Genomic DNA, 14,667 nt, shown 5'->3' with positions numbered 1-14,667 from the left:
GCTGACGATGCATATCAGAGCAAAAAACCAAGCCATGAGGTCGAAGGAACTCTCTGCAGAGCTCAGAGACAGGATTGTGTCGAGGCACAGATCCGGGGAAGCCGACAAAAAAAATCTCTGCTGCATTGAAGGTTCCCAAGAGCACAGTGGCCTCCATAATTCTTAAATGGAAGAAGTTTGGAACAACCAGGACTCTTCCAACAGCTGGCCGCCCGGCCAAACTGAGCAATCGGGAGAGAATGGCCTTGGTAAGAGAGGTGACCAAGAACCCGATGGTCAATCTGGCTGACCTCCAGAGATCCTGTGTGGAGATGGGAGAAACTTCCAGAAGGACAACCATCACTGCAACACTCCACCGATCTGGGCTTTATGGCAGAGTGGCCAGACGGAAGCCAAACAGTTCAATCTTTGTTTCATCAGACCACAGAATCTTGTTTCTCACAGTCTGAGTGTTCTTCAGGTGCTTTTTTGCAATCTCCAAGCGGGTTTTCATGTGTCTTTCACTGAGGAGAGGCTTCCGTCTTTTTGCATTTTTTTTCATGTGCATTGTTGTGCACAAATTTATCAATGCCAAAGATTTGTAATACCATTTTAAGCACCTGTATTTTCAACCACATTTCTTGAGCGTCATGCCTCACTGAACCACCACAATTGGGGTGGAATGGATTTTCAAACAATCACTTACTGTGGCTTCCAAGGCTAAATTCCATAAGGATGTGGATGTTCCTGTGGTAGTCTATGGTCCATGGAGGCTTGAACCGAATTCACTCACCAGACGACAATGCCACGACTCGGTCAGTATGACCGGGCCCGCGCAATTGGAATGTTTGGTGCGGGCATCTCAGCTGGGGATGTGGCCGCACATCTCCAAGTGCACGAATCAACCATAAGCAGGCTCAGACATCGTTTAAGAGACACGAAGTGTGGCAGATCGTCGGAGAATGGCAGAAGCGCGTCCTCCCCCAGGTGTGTGTGTGTGTATAAAAATATATAAGTTCAAAACACACCTGGTCACAAGTGTGCCGCACTGACCGGGTCCTCAGTCGAGGTCCTCAGCATCATCCCGTTTCGGCCCTTCAACCTCGATACCGTCAGCTAAGGTGGGCCAGCAGGGGCACATACACATCCACACGCAGCAACTACACCTGGATGCGTACATACCCCCACCCCCAGCCAGTGCGAACGCAGACTGCAACAACAACACCGCATCCAGAATCCACAGCACCAAACAAACATGGTGGAACACTCAAACACCCACCTTTATACCCTTCACCACTCACCAACAAAACACACCAGATCATTCATACACACACATACATACATACACACACACAACACCAACCAACCAACCACCGACCCTTACAACATACACCACTCAACATACAAAAATACACACCCATGCAAAAATTCATTCATGCAAAAACACACACCCTCACCCACCCACTCACTCATATACACAAAATAAGAAATAATAATAGTAACAAAAAAACAAAAAAAGCCCACACACAACCAACCGACAGCGTTCGATGTGCCTCCATAAACTTCCTCCATATCCAAAATGAGCCTTTCAAGGCAACCTGGGCCACCTTGTCACACATCCTCATTCTTTCTGTCCCACACACTCCCAGCCGAGCAAGAAATGCAGAAAAGGAATTGCCAATATACCCTCTACACCCCACCTCAAATGGCTGACACGAAACTCGCCACCCTTCTCCCAGCACTCTGCCTCCAGCTCACTGTACTTTCCTCTCTTCCTCTCGTGCACCTCCTCCATGTTCTCTTCCCAAGGTACCGACAATTCCCCTAAGATGACCTGTCTTGTTGCACCTGACCAAATGACAATGTCAGGCCGCAACCTTGTCACACAGATCTCCTCTGGGAATACCACTTGTGGCTTTAGGTCTGCCACCATCTGCCAATCACAAGCATCTGACAGCCCTCTTGCTTTCCACCTCCTCCTCCTTCCACTTGGCCCCCTTTGACAATCCACACCTCTCCCCCATCAGTCTCCTTCTCCACTCTTCTTTCTCTCGACCTCAGCACCTCTTGTTGCACTATATATATATATATATATATATATATATATATATATATATATATATATATATATATATATATATATATTCTGAGGAGTTTGTAGACAGTGTGGTGAGTGTGATGAGAGTGAGTGAAAGGTTGTTGATGGTGAAAATGATGATTGGAAAGCTCTTGGTGAACATTATCTCAGGATATGCTCCTCAGGTCGGTCGGAGCGATGAAGAGAAGGACAACTTCTGGTGTGTGCGATAGAGAAGCTGATGGAAAACGTGAAAGATGAGGAAGTTGTTGTGGTAGGAGGAGACCTAAATGGACATGTGGGAAGGAGTATGGATGGTTTTGACGGAGTTCATGGGGGTTACGGATATGGTGTGAGAAATGGAGAAGGTGAAAGGATTTTGGAGTTTGCTGATGGAGCTGATTTGTTGATTTGTAATACTCAGTTCCAGAAAGAGGATAATAAGCTTGTTACATACACGTCAGGTGGGTCGACGACAACCGTTGACTGCCTGCAGGTGCGTAGGCGAGATAGGGGGCACCTCCGGGACACAAAGGTGATCCCGGGGGAGGAGGCTGCTTCACAGCACCACTTGGTTGTCTGCAACATAAGGGTGAAAGGTGCGAGGAGAGCTCGGCGGGTGAAGTACCAACCGAGAATGAAGGTGTGGAGGTTGAAAGAGGTGACAGTGAGGGAGGCATTAAAAGAGAGGCTGAGTATGGCAGAGGATGATGTGGTTGAGCTTGAAAGTGGTTGGATGTCAATGAAAGATAGTCTGTTGGGAGCCGTTGGTGAGGTATGTGGTTGGACAAAAGGACCACCGAGGCACTCGGAAACATGGTGGTGGGATGATGAAGTTGGAAAGAAGATTGACGAGAAGAGGAAGAAGTTCAAGGAGTGGCAGAAGGCGAAGGGTATGGGAGCAGAAACAGCAGAGCATGAAAGTTATAAGGCAGCCAGGAAGGCTGCAAAGAAAGACGAAGCAAAGACACAGGAGGCATGTAGGAAAATGGTCAGAGAACGCTTGGATTTGGAAGAGGGTCAGAGAGCGGTATTCAAGATTGCAAAGCAGATAGCGAAAGAGAGGTGTGGTGTGATGGGGGTGAGTTGCTTGAAGGATGAAGTGGGACAAATCGTTGTGGACCCAGATGGAATTAAAAGAAGATGGAGGAGATATATGGAAATGCTGTTGAATGCAGAGAATGAATGGGATGGCAACCTCGAGAGTAACTCAGTTTTAGGACCGGCAGAGAACATAACCGAGAAGGAAGTTGAGGAAGCGATAAAAGCAATGAGCGTTGAAAAGCGGGAGGGCCGACGGGAGTTGTGGGAGATATGTTGAAGGCAGCGGGAAATTGGGGTGTGAAGAGAATGACAGAGATCTGCAATCTGGTGGTGAAAGAAGGCCGCATTCCAGTGGATTGGGAACAGAGTACCCTCGTCACTCTATACAAGGGGCAAGGTGACCCTCTGGACTGTGGCTCGTATCGAGCGATAAAGTTATTGGAGCATGGAATGAAGGTATTGGAAAGGGTGTTGGAGAGGAGGATAAGGAAGAAAGTGAAGATTGACGAAATGCAGTTTGGATTTATGCCAGGAAGAGGAACGACAGATGTGCTTTTTATTGTGAGGCAGTTGCAGGAGAAGTACTTGGAGAAGAGGAAGAAGTTGTTTCTTGGGTTTGTTGATCTGGAGAAAGCATTCGATAAGGTTCCACGTGAAGTAGTGACATGGGCATTGAGGAAGTTAGGAGTGGAGGAATTGTTGATCAGAGTAGTGATGGCAATGAACAAAAGAGCACGCACAGCTGTAAGGACGAAGGACGGGAACAGTGGTGAGTTTGAGGTGAAGGTGGGAGTGCATCAGGGGTCGGTACTAAGTCCACTACTATTTGTAGCTGTGATGGAGGTGCTGGCTCAGAACGTAAAGGAGGGCTTACCGTGGGAGTGTTGTATGCAGATGATCTGGTGTTGATTGCAGAAAGTATGGATGGACTGAAGGAGAAGATGAACAAGTGGAAGGAATGTATGGAGACAAAAGGTCTGAAGGTGAATATCGGAAAAACGAAGGTGATGGCAAGTGGTAAAGCATGTGGTGAGGTATAAAGAACTGGGAAGTGGCCGTGTGCTGTGTGCAGGAAGGGTGTCGGAGTGAATTCCATTCAATGTACAATGTGCGCTGAGTGGGTTCATCAAAAATGTAGTGGTCTGAGAGGGTCATTAACCAGTATGGCAGCTACATTCAAGTGTAAGGTGTGCACAGAGGGAGCAGCAGATGGAGGAAATGTTGAGTTGGATCTTGGAGACGGCGTGAAGCTGGAAGGTGTGAAAACATTTTGTTACCTAGGAGACATGCTGAATGGAGAAGGTGGATCAGACTCGGCAACGGTTGCTAGTGAGATGTGCATGGAAGAAGTTTCAGGACCTGAGTGGCGTGCTGATGAGGAGGGGAGTGTCGTTGAAGCTGATGGGAAAGGTGTATGCTGCATGTGTGAGAAGTGTTATGATTTATGGGAGCGAGACATGGGTAATGAACATAGAGCAGCAACGAAGGCTGGAAAGGGTGGAAATGCGAATGGTTCAGTGGATGTGTGGAGTATCGTTGAGAGAGAGGAAGACAAATGATGAATTGCGAAAGATGATGGGAAAAGAGCCTGTGATGGATGCTGTGAAGAGGAACAGGTTGAGATGGTTTGGTCATGTGTTGAGGAAGGATGAAAGTGACTGGTTGAGAAGAGTGATGGAAATTAATGTAGAAGGAAGTAGAGGACGGGGAAGACCGAGAAAGACTTGGCTGAAGATGGTGGAAGAAGAAATGCGGGCAAGGGGGTTAACAAGGAGAGATGCAGAAAATAGGGCAAAATGGAGAAGATTGTCATGGGGACCGCAAGGCTAACCCCCGCTCTAGCAGGGAAAATGGCCTTAAAATGCCTGTTGTTGTTGTGTTGTATATATATATACACACACAAAGTATGCCTCACACATGCACACATCTCATCCATTTATAGTGGATGAATAGTCGATGTTCGTACTTGTTCACGAAACGGATCAGGAAGTAACATAACAAAAGGAACACTAGAGAGTGGGGAAACACCACCAGCAGAATCCAAGGCCAATACAGATGCAGAGTTGGACGAACAATTTTGGGAGGATTCATGGGGTGGAAAAGGTTGATACAGAAGGAAGCTGTCAGGAGGGGAAACTGGAAATGTGGGAGGTTAATGAGGATAGAAAAGATCATGGTTTGGGATGGGGGATGATCCGAGATGATGGTCTTCTTCTGTCGTATGATCTTGTAGACAGTTCCGTTTGAATATCTGATGAGAGCCATTTGATCGCAGCATCAGTTGCCCTTTCCCGTTATGCAAAGGTCCCACTGAATCTCCTCTGCACGCAATCCTGTACAACATGTAGGACTGGCTGATCTTGATGGCCACAGGGGTACACACGGGGCTCTGCTTCCACTTGCACATGATGGGTGGTCCTTGCATGTCGAGTTTATAATTGGTTAAGACATCTCTATCGGTGTCTGTAGGTCAAAGGCAGTCATTAGTATTGGCCTCCGCAGGTGCCCTAATCCAGAAAGACTTCCGTGACTTTAATTGGAGTGGTGGAGGGTTAAGTAGCTCTTTGTGGATTGGCAGCTCAGCATTGGATTGCATCTGAAGGTGCCCTGGGATGTTCGTGCTTGCCTGTGAATGTGTGGGTGCGATGTTGGTCAGCAATGGGAGCCATGGTAAAATGGTCGACTTCAGTGTGCCAGATACAATTGTCAAGGTGCCATCTCCGCAGCTTGTTCCGGCAAGCTTACGGTTAAGGATGAGGTTCACTCTCGTCTTCATCCTCTCACAAGCCCTTTTCAGATAATCCTTGTATGTCATGCTGTGATTCAGAGATTCCAAGATGTTTTGGGTGTGGTTTATTCTGGACTGATGTACCACAGAAGGAAACATCTTGTTTAGCATGAGTCACGCAATTGCTCAGGTGGAAAGCAGTGACGGTAGTTACCTCTGCCACCAAAGGTGGATGGAGGTTATGTTTTCATCCCTGTCTGTCTGTCTGTCTGTCAGTCTGTCCGTTTGTGAACAAATTATCTCAAAACGTTGTGGACGGATTCAGACGAAATTTGGCATAGATGCAGCGGATGTGACGAAGACAAAATTATTACATTTTGGTGAAGATTCGGATCCGGCTACTAGAATTTTTAAGTGATTCTTCACCATTCACCTGGAAAATCCTCTCTATCTCTTTGCTGATGACTCCACTCTCTGCCGCTCCATGCCTCTTCCCTCAGATCGGCAGTCTGCAGCCTCCTCACTCTCTGAAGACCTGGACAAAATCACAGACTGGTCAATCAAGTGGAACATGTCTTTCAATCCTGACAAATCTCACACTCTTACGATGTCTCTCCGAAAAGACCGACTGGGCAACCCTCCCATCCACTTTCTGAATAATCCTCTCCAAGAAGTTCTGTCACTCAAGCTTTTGGGTCTCACTATCTGCCATGATCTTTCTTGGGAAAACCACATTTCCAAGCTGGCCTCCAAAGCCAGTCGCCGACTGGGCATCCTCCGTCGTGCGAAGTCCTTCCTCGGCACACCTGAGCTCCTCACCACATACAAGGCTTTCATCCGCAGCTCAATGGAATACTGTTCTCCCCTATGGGCCAGTGCTCCTGCCTCACACCTAGCTCGGCTTCACGCTGTTGAATCCAAAGCTTTCAAAATCATTGGAATCTCCCGCGATGAAGCTACCTCTGAGGGCCTTTCACTCACTCACCGCAGGCAGGTATGTGGTCTTTCTGTCTTCTACCGACTCTATATAGCGCATATTGAGCGTACATCGAAAATCGTTCAACGGAGGATATTGAAACTTTACCATATGGTACATGACCATTTTATATAGCATATATTGAGTGTATATAAAAAACATTCAATGGAGGAAATTGAAACTTTACACATATTTCATGACCATTATATATAGCGCATATTGAGCGTACATCGAAAATCGTTCAACGGAGGATATTGAAACTTTACCATATGGTACATGACCATTTTATATAGCATATATTGAGTGTATATAAAAAACATTCAACGGAGGAAATTGAAACTTTACACATATTTCATGACCATTATATATAGCGCATATTGAGCGTACATCGAAAATCGTTCAACGGAGGATATTGAAACTTCATCACATGGTACATGACCATTTTATATAGCATATATTGAGTGTATATAAAAACCATTCAACGGAGGAAATTGAAACTTTACACATATTTCATGACCATTATATATAGCGCATATTGAGCGTACATCGAAAATCGTTCAATGGAGGATTTTGAAACTTTACCACATGGTACATGACCATTTTATATAGCGCATATTGAGGGTAGATGGAAAATTGTTCAACGGAGGAAATTGAAACTTTAGCACATGTTACATGACCATTTGATATGCCGTGTAGTACATTGAGCATACATCATAAACTGTGTGAAATTAGAATCATTGTTATCACCTTAGCCTTTATTGTTCTCGGCTGGTGAAAAAAAGTGAATCTTATTATAATAGAGCAAACGTATATGGTGATGTTTGCTTGTATGTTTGTTTATTTTTGACCGAAACGTCTTCTTCTTCTTCAAATAGATTTAACACCCAAAAGACAGTCCGTGAACTGAACTCTTAATTACGTACTGTTGGAATATACCTTTTGACCCTTTAGACTGCTGAGACCCCTCAGACCTTTGACGACCCGTTAAGACCATCAAGACCCCTGAAGACCAAAAATAGCCTTAAAGACTGCAAAGACCCAAAATACCATGAAGACTTAAAAGACCCTTAAAGACCCTGAATACCCAAAATACCCTTAAAGACCAGAAGGACCCAAAAGACCATGAATACCTGCTTCCGGACTTCCGCTTCCGGTCGCTCGAGCGAGGAAGCGTGCTTCCGAGTCCTCCACGCCATCAAAGTTTAAGTATTTTCCTATTCGTGTCGTTGTCAAATTTCCACTGGTTATTTTACTGTGTACTGTATGTGTTGGTGTGTTTCTAGTTACTTTTGGTTTTGTAAGTCGTGCAAACCTGTGTGTAATTTATCGTTTTTTGTGTTGTACCTGGTGCGCGGCCTGGTTCCTCTAGGCTCTCCACCCCCCCCCCCCCCCCCCCCCCCGCCGACTTCCCACGAACATCTTGTCTCGCCCCGCCTCCTTTATCTCCTATTTCTTAAACATTACCAACCGATACTCTCCTTTCCAACTCTAGTTTCCACCATACTCATTCAACCCTTTCTCAAATCCACGCCCTAACTTCAGCCCCACTCACAATCTTACTATGTCTCTCCGAAAAGACCGATTGGACAACCCTCCCATCTACTTTCTCAACAATCCTCTCCAAGAAGTTTTGTCACTCAGGCTTTTGGGTCTCACTATCTGCCATGATCTTTCCTGAGAAAACACATTTCCAAGCTGGCCTCCAAAGCCAGTCGCCGACTGGGCATCCTCCATCATGCGAAGTCCTTCCTTGGCACACCTGAGCTCCTCACCACATACAAGGCTTTCATCCGCAGCTCAATCGAATACTGCTCTCCCCTCTGGACTGGTGCTCCTGCTTCACACCCAGCTTGGCTTCACGCTGTTGAAACCAAAGCTTTCAGAATCATTGGAATACCCCGTGATGAAGCCGATTACGAGGGCCTTTCACTCACTCACCGCAGGCAGGTAGGTGGTCTTTCTGCTTCTACGGACTCCTCTCCGGCATAGCTCCCCCAGATCTATCTGTGCCCTGTCCCCCAAATATTGCCTACTGATCGCACAAGGTCTGCCAGCAACCCTCTTCTGGTGAAATTGCCAAAATCGAGTCTCTGCTCACCTTCACTCTTTCATTCATCTTTACTACCACCTCTGAAACAAACTCCCTCACTCTCTTCAATCCCACTCCTCCTTCCAGGTCTTTAAAACAGCTGTTTACCACCATCTCTTGTCTTCCCCCATCCAAAACCTTGATCTTTTCTACCCCAGGTAATTCACCCCAGATCCACTTTTTTGAAATACCAACTTCTTTCCTGGAAGTTCTAGCAGTGTCCATGTGTTTTTATACCTCTCCCGCCCCCCCCCCCCCCCCCCCACAGATCTCCCGATGTCCCTGTTCTCTGCTGTTGTACTTGTGTGCTCCCCTCTCTCTCTCTCCCCATCTTGTCTCCTGCTCCTTTTATTGTATGTTTTGTGTGTCCGTTTTTGTTTTTGTGATTAATGAAAGCTCTTACACGAGCCTCAATCTTGTACACAAAAAAAAAACCAGGGAAATCTTAGGATATGCAAAAAAGAAGAATGGATCAAGATCACGTTTCTGAATGCGCCGTTGATCACGTTTCTGAGTTAACTGTGATGCGTTCAGGATGAAGAAGAAGCACCACTACCAAGTTCGTACACTTCTGGAATTGTTTGATTTATTTGCGTTCAAATGTTTGCGAATTGTTTTGTATTTATGTGAATGTGTACTTGTATATAATTATATAATTATAACTGTCATTAATCGAAAAGGTTTAGGCACAGAGCGATTTCTAAAAAATCCCCAAAAAATGAACTTTTTTTTCTTTGGCGGCGCTATTGCCCCTTTCCGATCCCATGACGCATTGCGTTTCCGATTCGCGATAAGGTCTATGCGCTATCACCGACACTTTTCCACCTTTTCCATACCTTTTAATCAGATTTATCTTATCGTCCATCGTAACCACATTACGCTTGGAAACACTGGCATTATCCTTCTTCGGACCCATGGCTAACACAGACATAGTAAAGGAATACTGTACGTCGCCTCTGTTTTGAATGAGAATCAGCGGTTGCGCGTATGTACAGTATACTGTACGTACATATTTTATATATTTTTAATGTGCTTTTTATTGTATTTTAAATTGTTTTTTAGCTTCTTTTATTGTTAATTTATGTACTATTTTATTTATTTTAAATATATTTTAAAGGAAAACAAATGTTTTCACGTCCGTAGAAGTGACGTAATGTCGCACATAATGATGTTCGCTGCCCGGTCATGAAAGAAATTATGATTCTCTTGCCAAAGTGACATGAAGATCAGGCAGTAAACCTCCCAACTGAGTTTCTCAACAGTCGGGCTGTGGCCTCAAGTGGAATTGCAGCTACATTTCTTGAAGGAGGAAGGACAGCTCTGGCTGTGGCCTCAAGTGGCATTGCAGCTACACTTCTTGAAGGAGGAAGGACAGCACACTCAACTTTCAAACTGCCTTTGGATTTGACCAAGCAAGACACCCCAACCTGCAACATTAACAAGAATTCAGCAAACGCCAAGATCCTTCAACAGTGCAAAATCATCATCTGGGATGAGGCTACTATGAACCACAAGCAGGCATTCGAAGCAGTGAACAGAACACTCCAAGATATTCGCAACAACAAGAAACCATGGGTGGTGTGACAACTGTTCTGGCTGGAGACTTTCGTCAGACTCTCCCAGCCATCCAACGGGGCACAAGAGCAGATCAAGTCAAGGCCTGTATCAAGTCTTCTTATCTCCTCTGGCCACATGTGCAAAGACTTACCCTGAATACCAACATGAGAATCCACCTTCTTGGTGACAACACTGCAGGGGCGTTCTCAAGCAAGCTTTTGAAAGTTGGCAATGGCCTATACCCTCAAGATGCATCAGAACAAATAATTCTACCATTTGGACAGTTTGTTGAAACAAAAGATGACTTGATCAAAAAGGTCTTTCCCAATATGGAGACCCAGTTCCAGGACTCATCATGGCTTGCCGAAAGAGCCATTTTGGCCCCCAAGAACAATGCTGTTCAAGAGATCAACAATTTGCTCCTCCACCAACTTCCCGGTCATGAAAGAAATTATGATTCTCTTGACAAAGTGACAGATGAAGTTCAGGCAGTAAACTTCCCAACTGAGTTTCTCAACAGTCTTCAGCCTCAAGGATTCCCAACACACAGGTTGATTCTCAAGGTGGGAGCACCAATTATGCTTCTAAGGAATCTTGATCCACCAAAGCTGTGTAATGGAACACGATTGACAATCCAGCAAATGATGCCGCATGTCCTAGAGGCAACCATCCTCTCAGGACAATACAGAGGAGAGAAAGTATTCATTCCAAGGATACCACTTGTTCCACCTGACCTTCCATTCTCCTTCAAGAGGATTCAGTTCCCCATCAGGATATGTTTTGCTTTGTCCATCAACAGGGCGCAGGGGCAATCAATGAAGGTTGTAGGCCTGAACTTCACAGAACAAGTGTTTGCCCATGGCCAGCTGTACGTGGGCTGCTCGAGGGTTGGAAAACCAAGCAATCTTTATGTCTTGGCACCAAGTAAGAAAACCAGAAATGTTGTATACCCAGAGGTTTTGAGAAATTGAAAATTGAAAAAACGTCATGTAGGAAATGTACTGTGATATTGCTCTAAAATATACATGTTCTTTTCATCATATATTTGTCTTATTCTTATTCAACCCGGGCGAAGCTGGGTACCTCAGCTAGTATATATATATATGTATATATATATTTATATATATAGTCTAGTAGGAAGACTAGGTCCCCCTGCACCCCCCGGAGATATACTTCTAATCAGTGTTTCTAGATTGGAAAAAATGTGTAGAAAATGACTAGCTATGGCCCCAAGCTGAAAAAATGTCCCACATACCATTTTTATGCAAATTACTGCTGCCATTATCAAAAAAACGATTTTTGACATATCTCAGCCAATATTGCAGATAATTGAAAAATGAAGGTGTCTAGACCCATGTTTTGAAGGGCATAGATCATGATAGAACTATTCATAACATGATTACATGTGTCTATGGTATACTAGTATGCATATTAATGCTGTAATTACAAAATAATCAGTTTTACAAATGATAAGGATACGTTAATACTGCAGATAACTTAACATGGTACATAAGGGGTCTAAACCCAGGTATTTTCAAGGTTAAATGTCAACAAGATGCTCCTGAGTCTTGCATAGGGGCGGGACATTGGCAGTAACATTGGTACCACTCAACTTTTCTTCCCACCATTGACTTTGTATTGCGAGAGATGACACAGTCTATGCCACTACGATGCAAGAGTACTACATCTGGCTCTTCATCAGATACATCGGAAGCTGTGGCCTGCAGCCTGTGCCTGGGCTAGGGGGTTTCACCTCTGCAACTGGTTCTCCCCCACCCAGCAAATCAACAGTCGACTACTGCACGCCTATCCACCAACCGATCACAGACAACGCAGTTGTTCGTGAGCTACTGAAGCGTTCCGAGGCAGCAACTGCTGAGGTGGGTCAGAGATGGGTCCTGAATACATTTGATCTGGGTGTCTGCATGAAAGCCCTTCCCATCATCTGGCGCTGGCCAAATGAATTTGCTAGTCATGTAGTAACGATTGGACCCTTCCACACATCCATGAACTACATCGGGATGCTCACTGGACACAAGATGCGTGGTTCTGGATATGCAGAGATTCTCTTTGAGGCACAACTAGTAACAAGTGGATCTCTCAAAGGTGTTCTCAGTGGAAAGGCCTACGCAAAGTCCCTCTTTTGCCTCAAAACAGTGTGTGAGGCAATGGAGAGGCTGTTGATGGAGAGATTCACTGAGGAGGAGAACATCATGATCTCTGACCCTGCTGTGCTTCTCAGAATGACCCAGTCTTGCAACCGAGAGCACCTCGATGAAGCCCTCAAAGACCCCTCAACTCTACTCCTCATCAAAAAGTACCATGCCTTTGAGGAAAAGGTGCGCAAGGGCCACCTGGGGAAGACAGCTGCCTTCTGGATGTCGTTCATTACCCACTGCCATCTTGTCTTCATGCTCCTCCACTCTGTGAAGACCAACAACCTCCAGCTGTTTCACAAGTGTAACGGAGAGATGGCAGATATCTTCTTCGCCTTTGACGGACACAACTACTCCAGGTTTGTGTAGCATACATGGTAAAATGTATAACCATCACTGAGTAGATTTTAATTGATACTTGGGTTCATGTATTATGAGAGGAGCTATTCCAATAAATGTCTACAGTATTTCCCTCTCTGTACTTTACAGATATCTGACTTGGCTGGAAGTCCACCTGACAAATCTGGAAAGCACGCACCCAGGGGCCAAGGACCTGCTTACTATGGGTGCAATCGCAGTGGCTCGCTCGATGATACCAGGGGCACTCAGTGCTGTCGACAAGACAATGGAAGAAACGTTCATGCGCTTTGCTAAATCATCAGGTACATCATTTTCTTTCAGTACATTATACATTTGAAACTGTAGAAACCAGCTTTATATGATGTAAACTGCTCTTACAAAACATTTCCCTTTTAATGATTGGGTTATGCAATTAAAATATGTTCACTTTTCAGGTGGCTTTGCTGGCCTGTACAGTCAGTTTGGGGCATACCAGAGATGGTGCCGAACAACCACAGCACGGGCACAGTTCTATGAAAAGACCCTTGAGATGGTGGATCTCATCGATGACCCAGACTGCCCAAGAGCAGGGAGACATCGTGAACTAGAGAAGGCAGAGATCAGAAAAGGCGAGGAGGCCGTTCAGCGAACCCTAACTACTATCAAGAACTTCACCAATCCGTTCACCATCATTGATAAGGACAAACTCTACTGCCTGGCCTCTGGTGCTCCCGTCCCCATGGATGTTGAGATGGATGTGTTACAAGCAGAAGCTGTGGGGAAAGCTGCGAAAGCTGACTTCATCAGGCGCCTGGAAAGCGGAGAACCTGAGAGCTTCTTCAACCCAATCAAGAGAAAGAAACTCAAGACCATGGAGGCTAGTAACAAGAAGATCACACTAACATCCTCACAGGGCAAGGTAAGGATGTAATCCAATACCCAAGTGCTTTTGTATTTTATGTTGTATTTTTAAATGGCGTCCTGTACATGCTATATTGAGATACAAGATTGAACTCCAAATTTGTTTATTAAAGACAGTGCACATCAATGAACAATGTAAAGATTGTAAATATGCCAATTTATAGCACATGAATAATTTTCACCTGTAGTCCTTCCTGTAGTACATATCAACCAATCACCATTTATCATTCCAGGTCATCCAGTATCAGGAGCAAAGCAACCTTGCATTCCTGCTCCTTGTCAAGTCTCAGAGTCAAGATGAGCCATTAGACCTGGGAGAACTCATGAAGTACTGCCTGATGCCAGTGCCTCCTAGCCTTGGGACACCAGATGGGTTCTTCTGCAAAACCAACAAAGCCTCCATTCTGCACTACCTTTTAGAGGACACCACACCACAAGATCTGCAATACCCCAAGGATGCCCTGTTCATCCAGGATGGAATGGCGCTGCTGCATACCCTTGCCAACCTTCCCCCAACATGTGGTGAGATATGCTTGCAGGTGCTTGATCAGATGGTGGCCAAGCAGCACTTTCTGTTCTCCACTGACAGTTACCATCCTGAGTCAATCAAAGCGCAGGAAAGGCTGAGGCGGGGCAGCTCAGAGAAGATCATTCTGGCTGGACCAGCAACCAGGAAGCCATATGACTTCAAAATGTTCCTTGCAAATGACGACAACAAAAAGCAGATGTGCCAGCTTCTTCTGAAAGTGTGGAGTGGACAAGAGGCAGCTACCAGGCTGGAGAGAACAGAGATGGCTGTGC

At 45.3% G+C, this 14,667-nt stretch overlaps 2 protein-coding genes across 2 annotated transcripts in view; one reads left to right on the top strand and one right to left on the bottom strand.

The window, feature by feature from the left end:
- Positions 1-14,667, bottom strand: part of LOC137414448 (uncharacterized) — a 368,155-nt gene that overhangs the window by 228,818 nt on the left and 124,670 nt on the right. The gene's annotated exons all lie outside the window — the stretch shown is intronic.
- The window catches only part of LOC137439657 (uncharacterized), a 3,714-nt gene continuing 1,167 nt past the window's right edge, over positions 12,121-14,667 (top strand). Inside the window, exons 1-4 of the mRNA XM_078770901.1 lie at positions 12,121-12,965; positions 13,096-13,268; positions 13,401-13,864; positions 14,100-14,667. The exon at positions 14,100-14,667 is cut by the window's right edge and continues 47 nt beyond it. Of these exons, the coding sequence (XP_078627027.1) occupies positions 12,121-12,965; positions 13,096-13,268; positions 13,401-13,864; positions 14,100-14,667 (2,050 nt within the window). The remainder of the gene's footprint in view (positions 12,966-13,095; positions 13,269-13,400; positions 13,865-14,099) is intronic.

This window comes from Myxine glutinosa, chromosome 1, assembly GCF_964187855.1.
Source record: "Myxine glutinosa chromosome 1, kmMyxGlut1.1, whole genome shotgun sequence".
Classification (NCBI taxonomy): domain Eukaryota; kingdom Metazoa; phylum Chordata; class Myxini; order Myxiniformes; family Myxinidae; genus Myxine; species Myxine glutinosa.
This window is presented reverse-complemented; position numbering and strand designations above follow the sequence as displayed.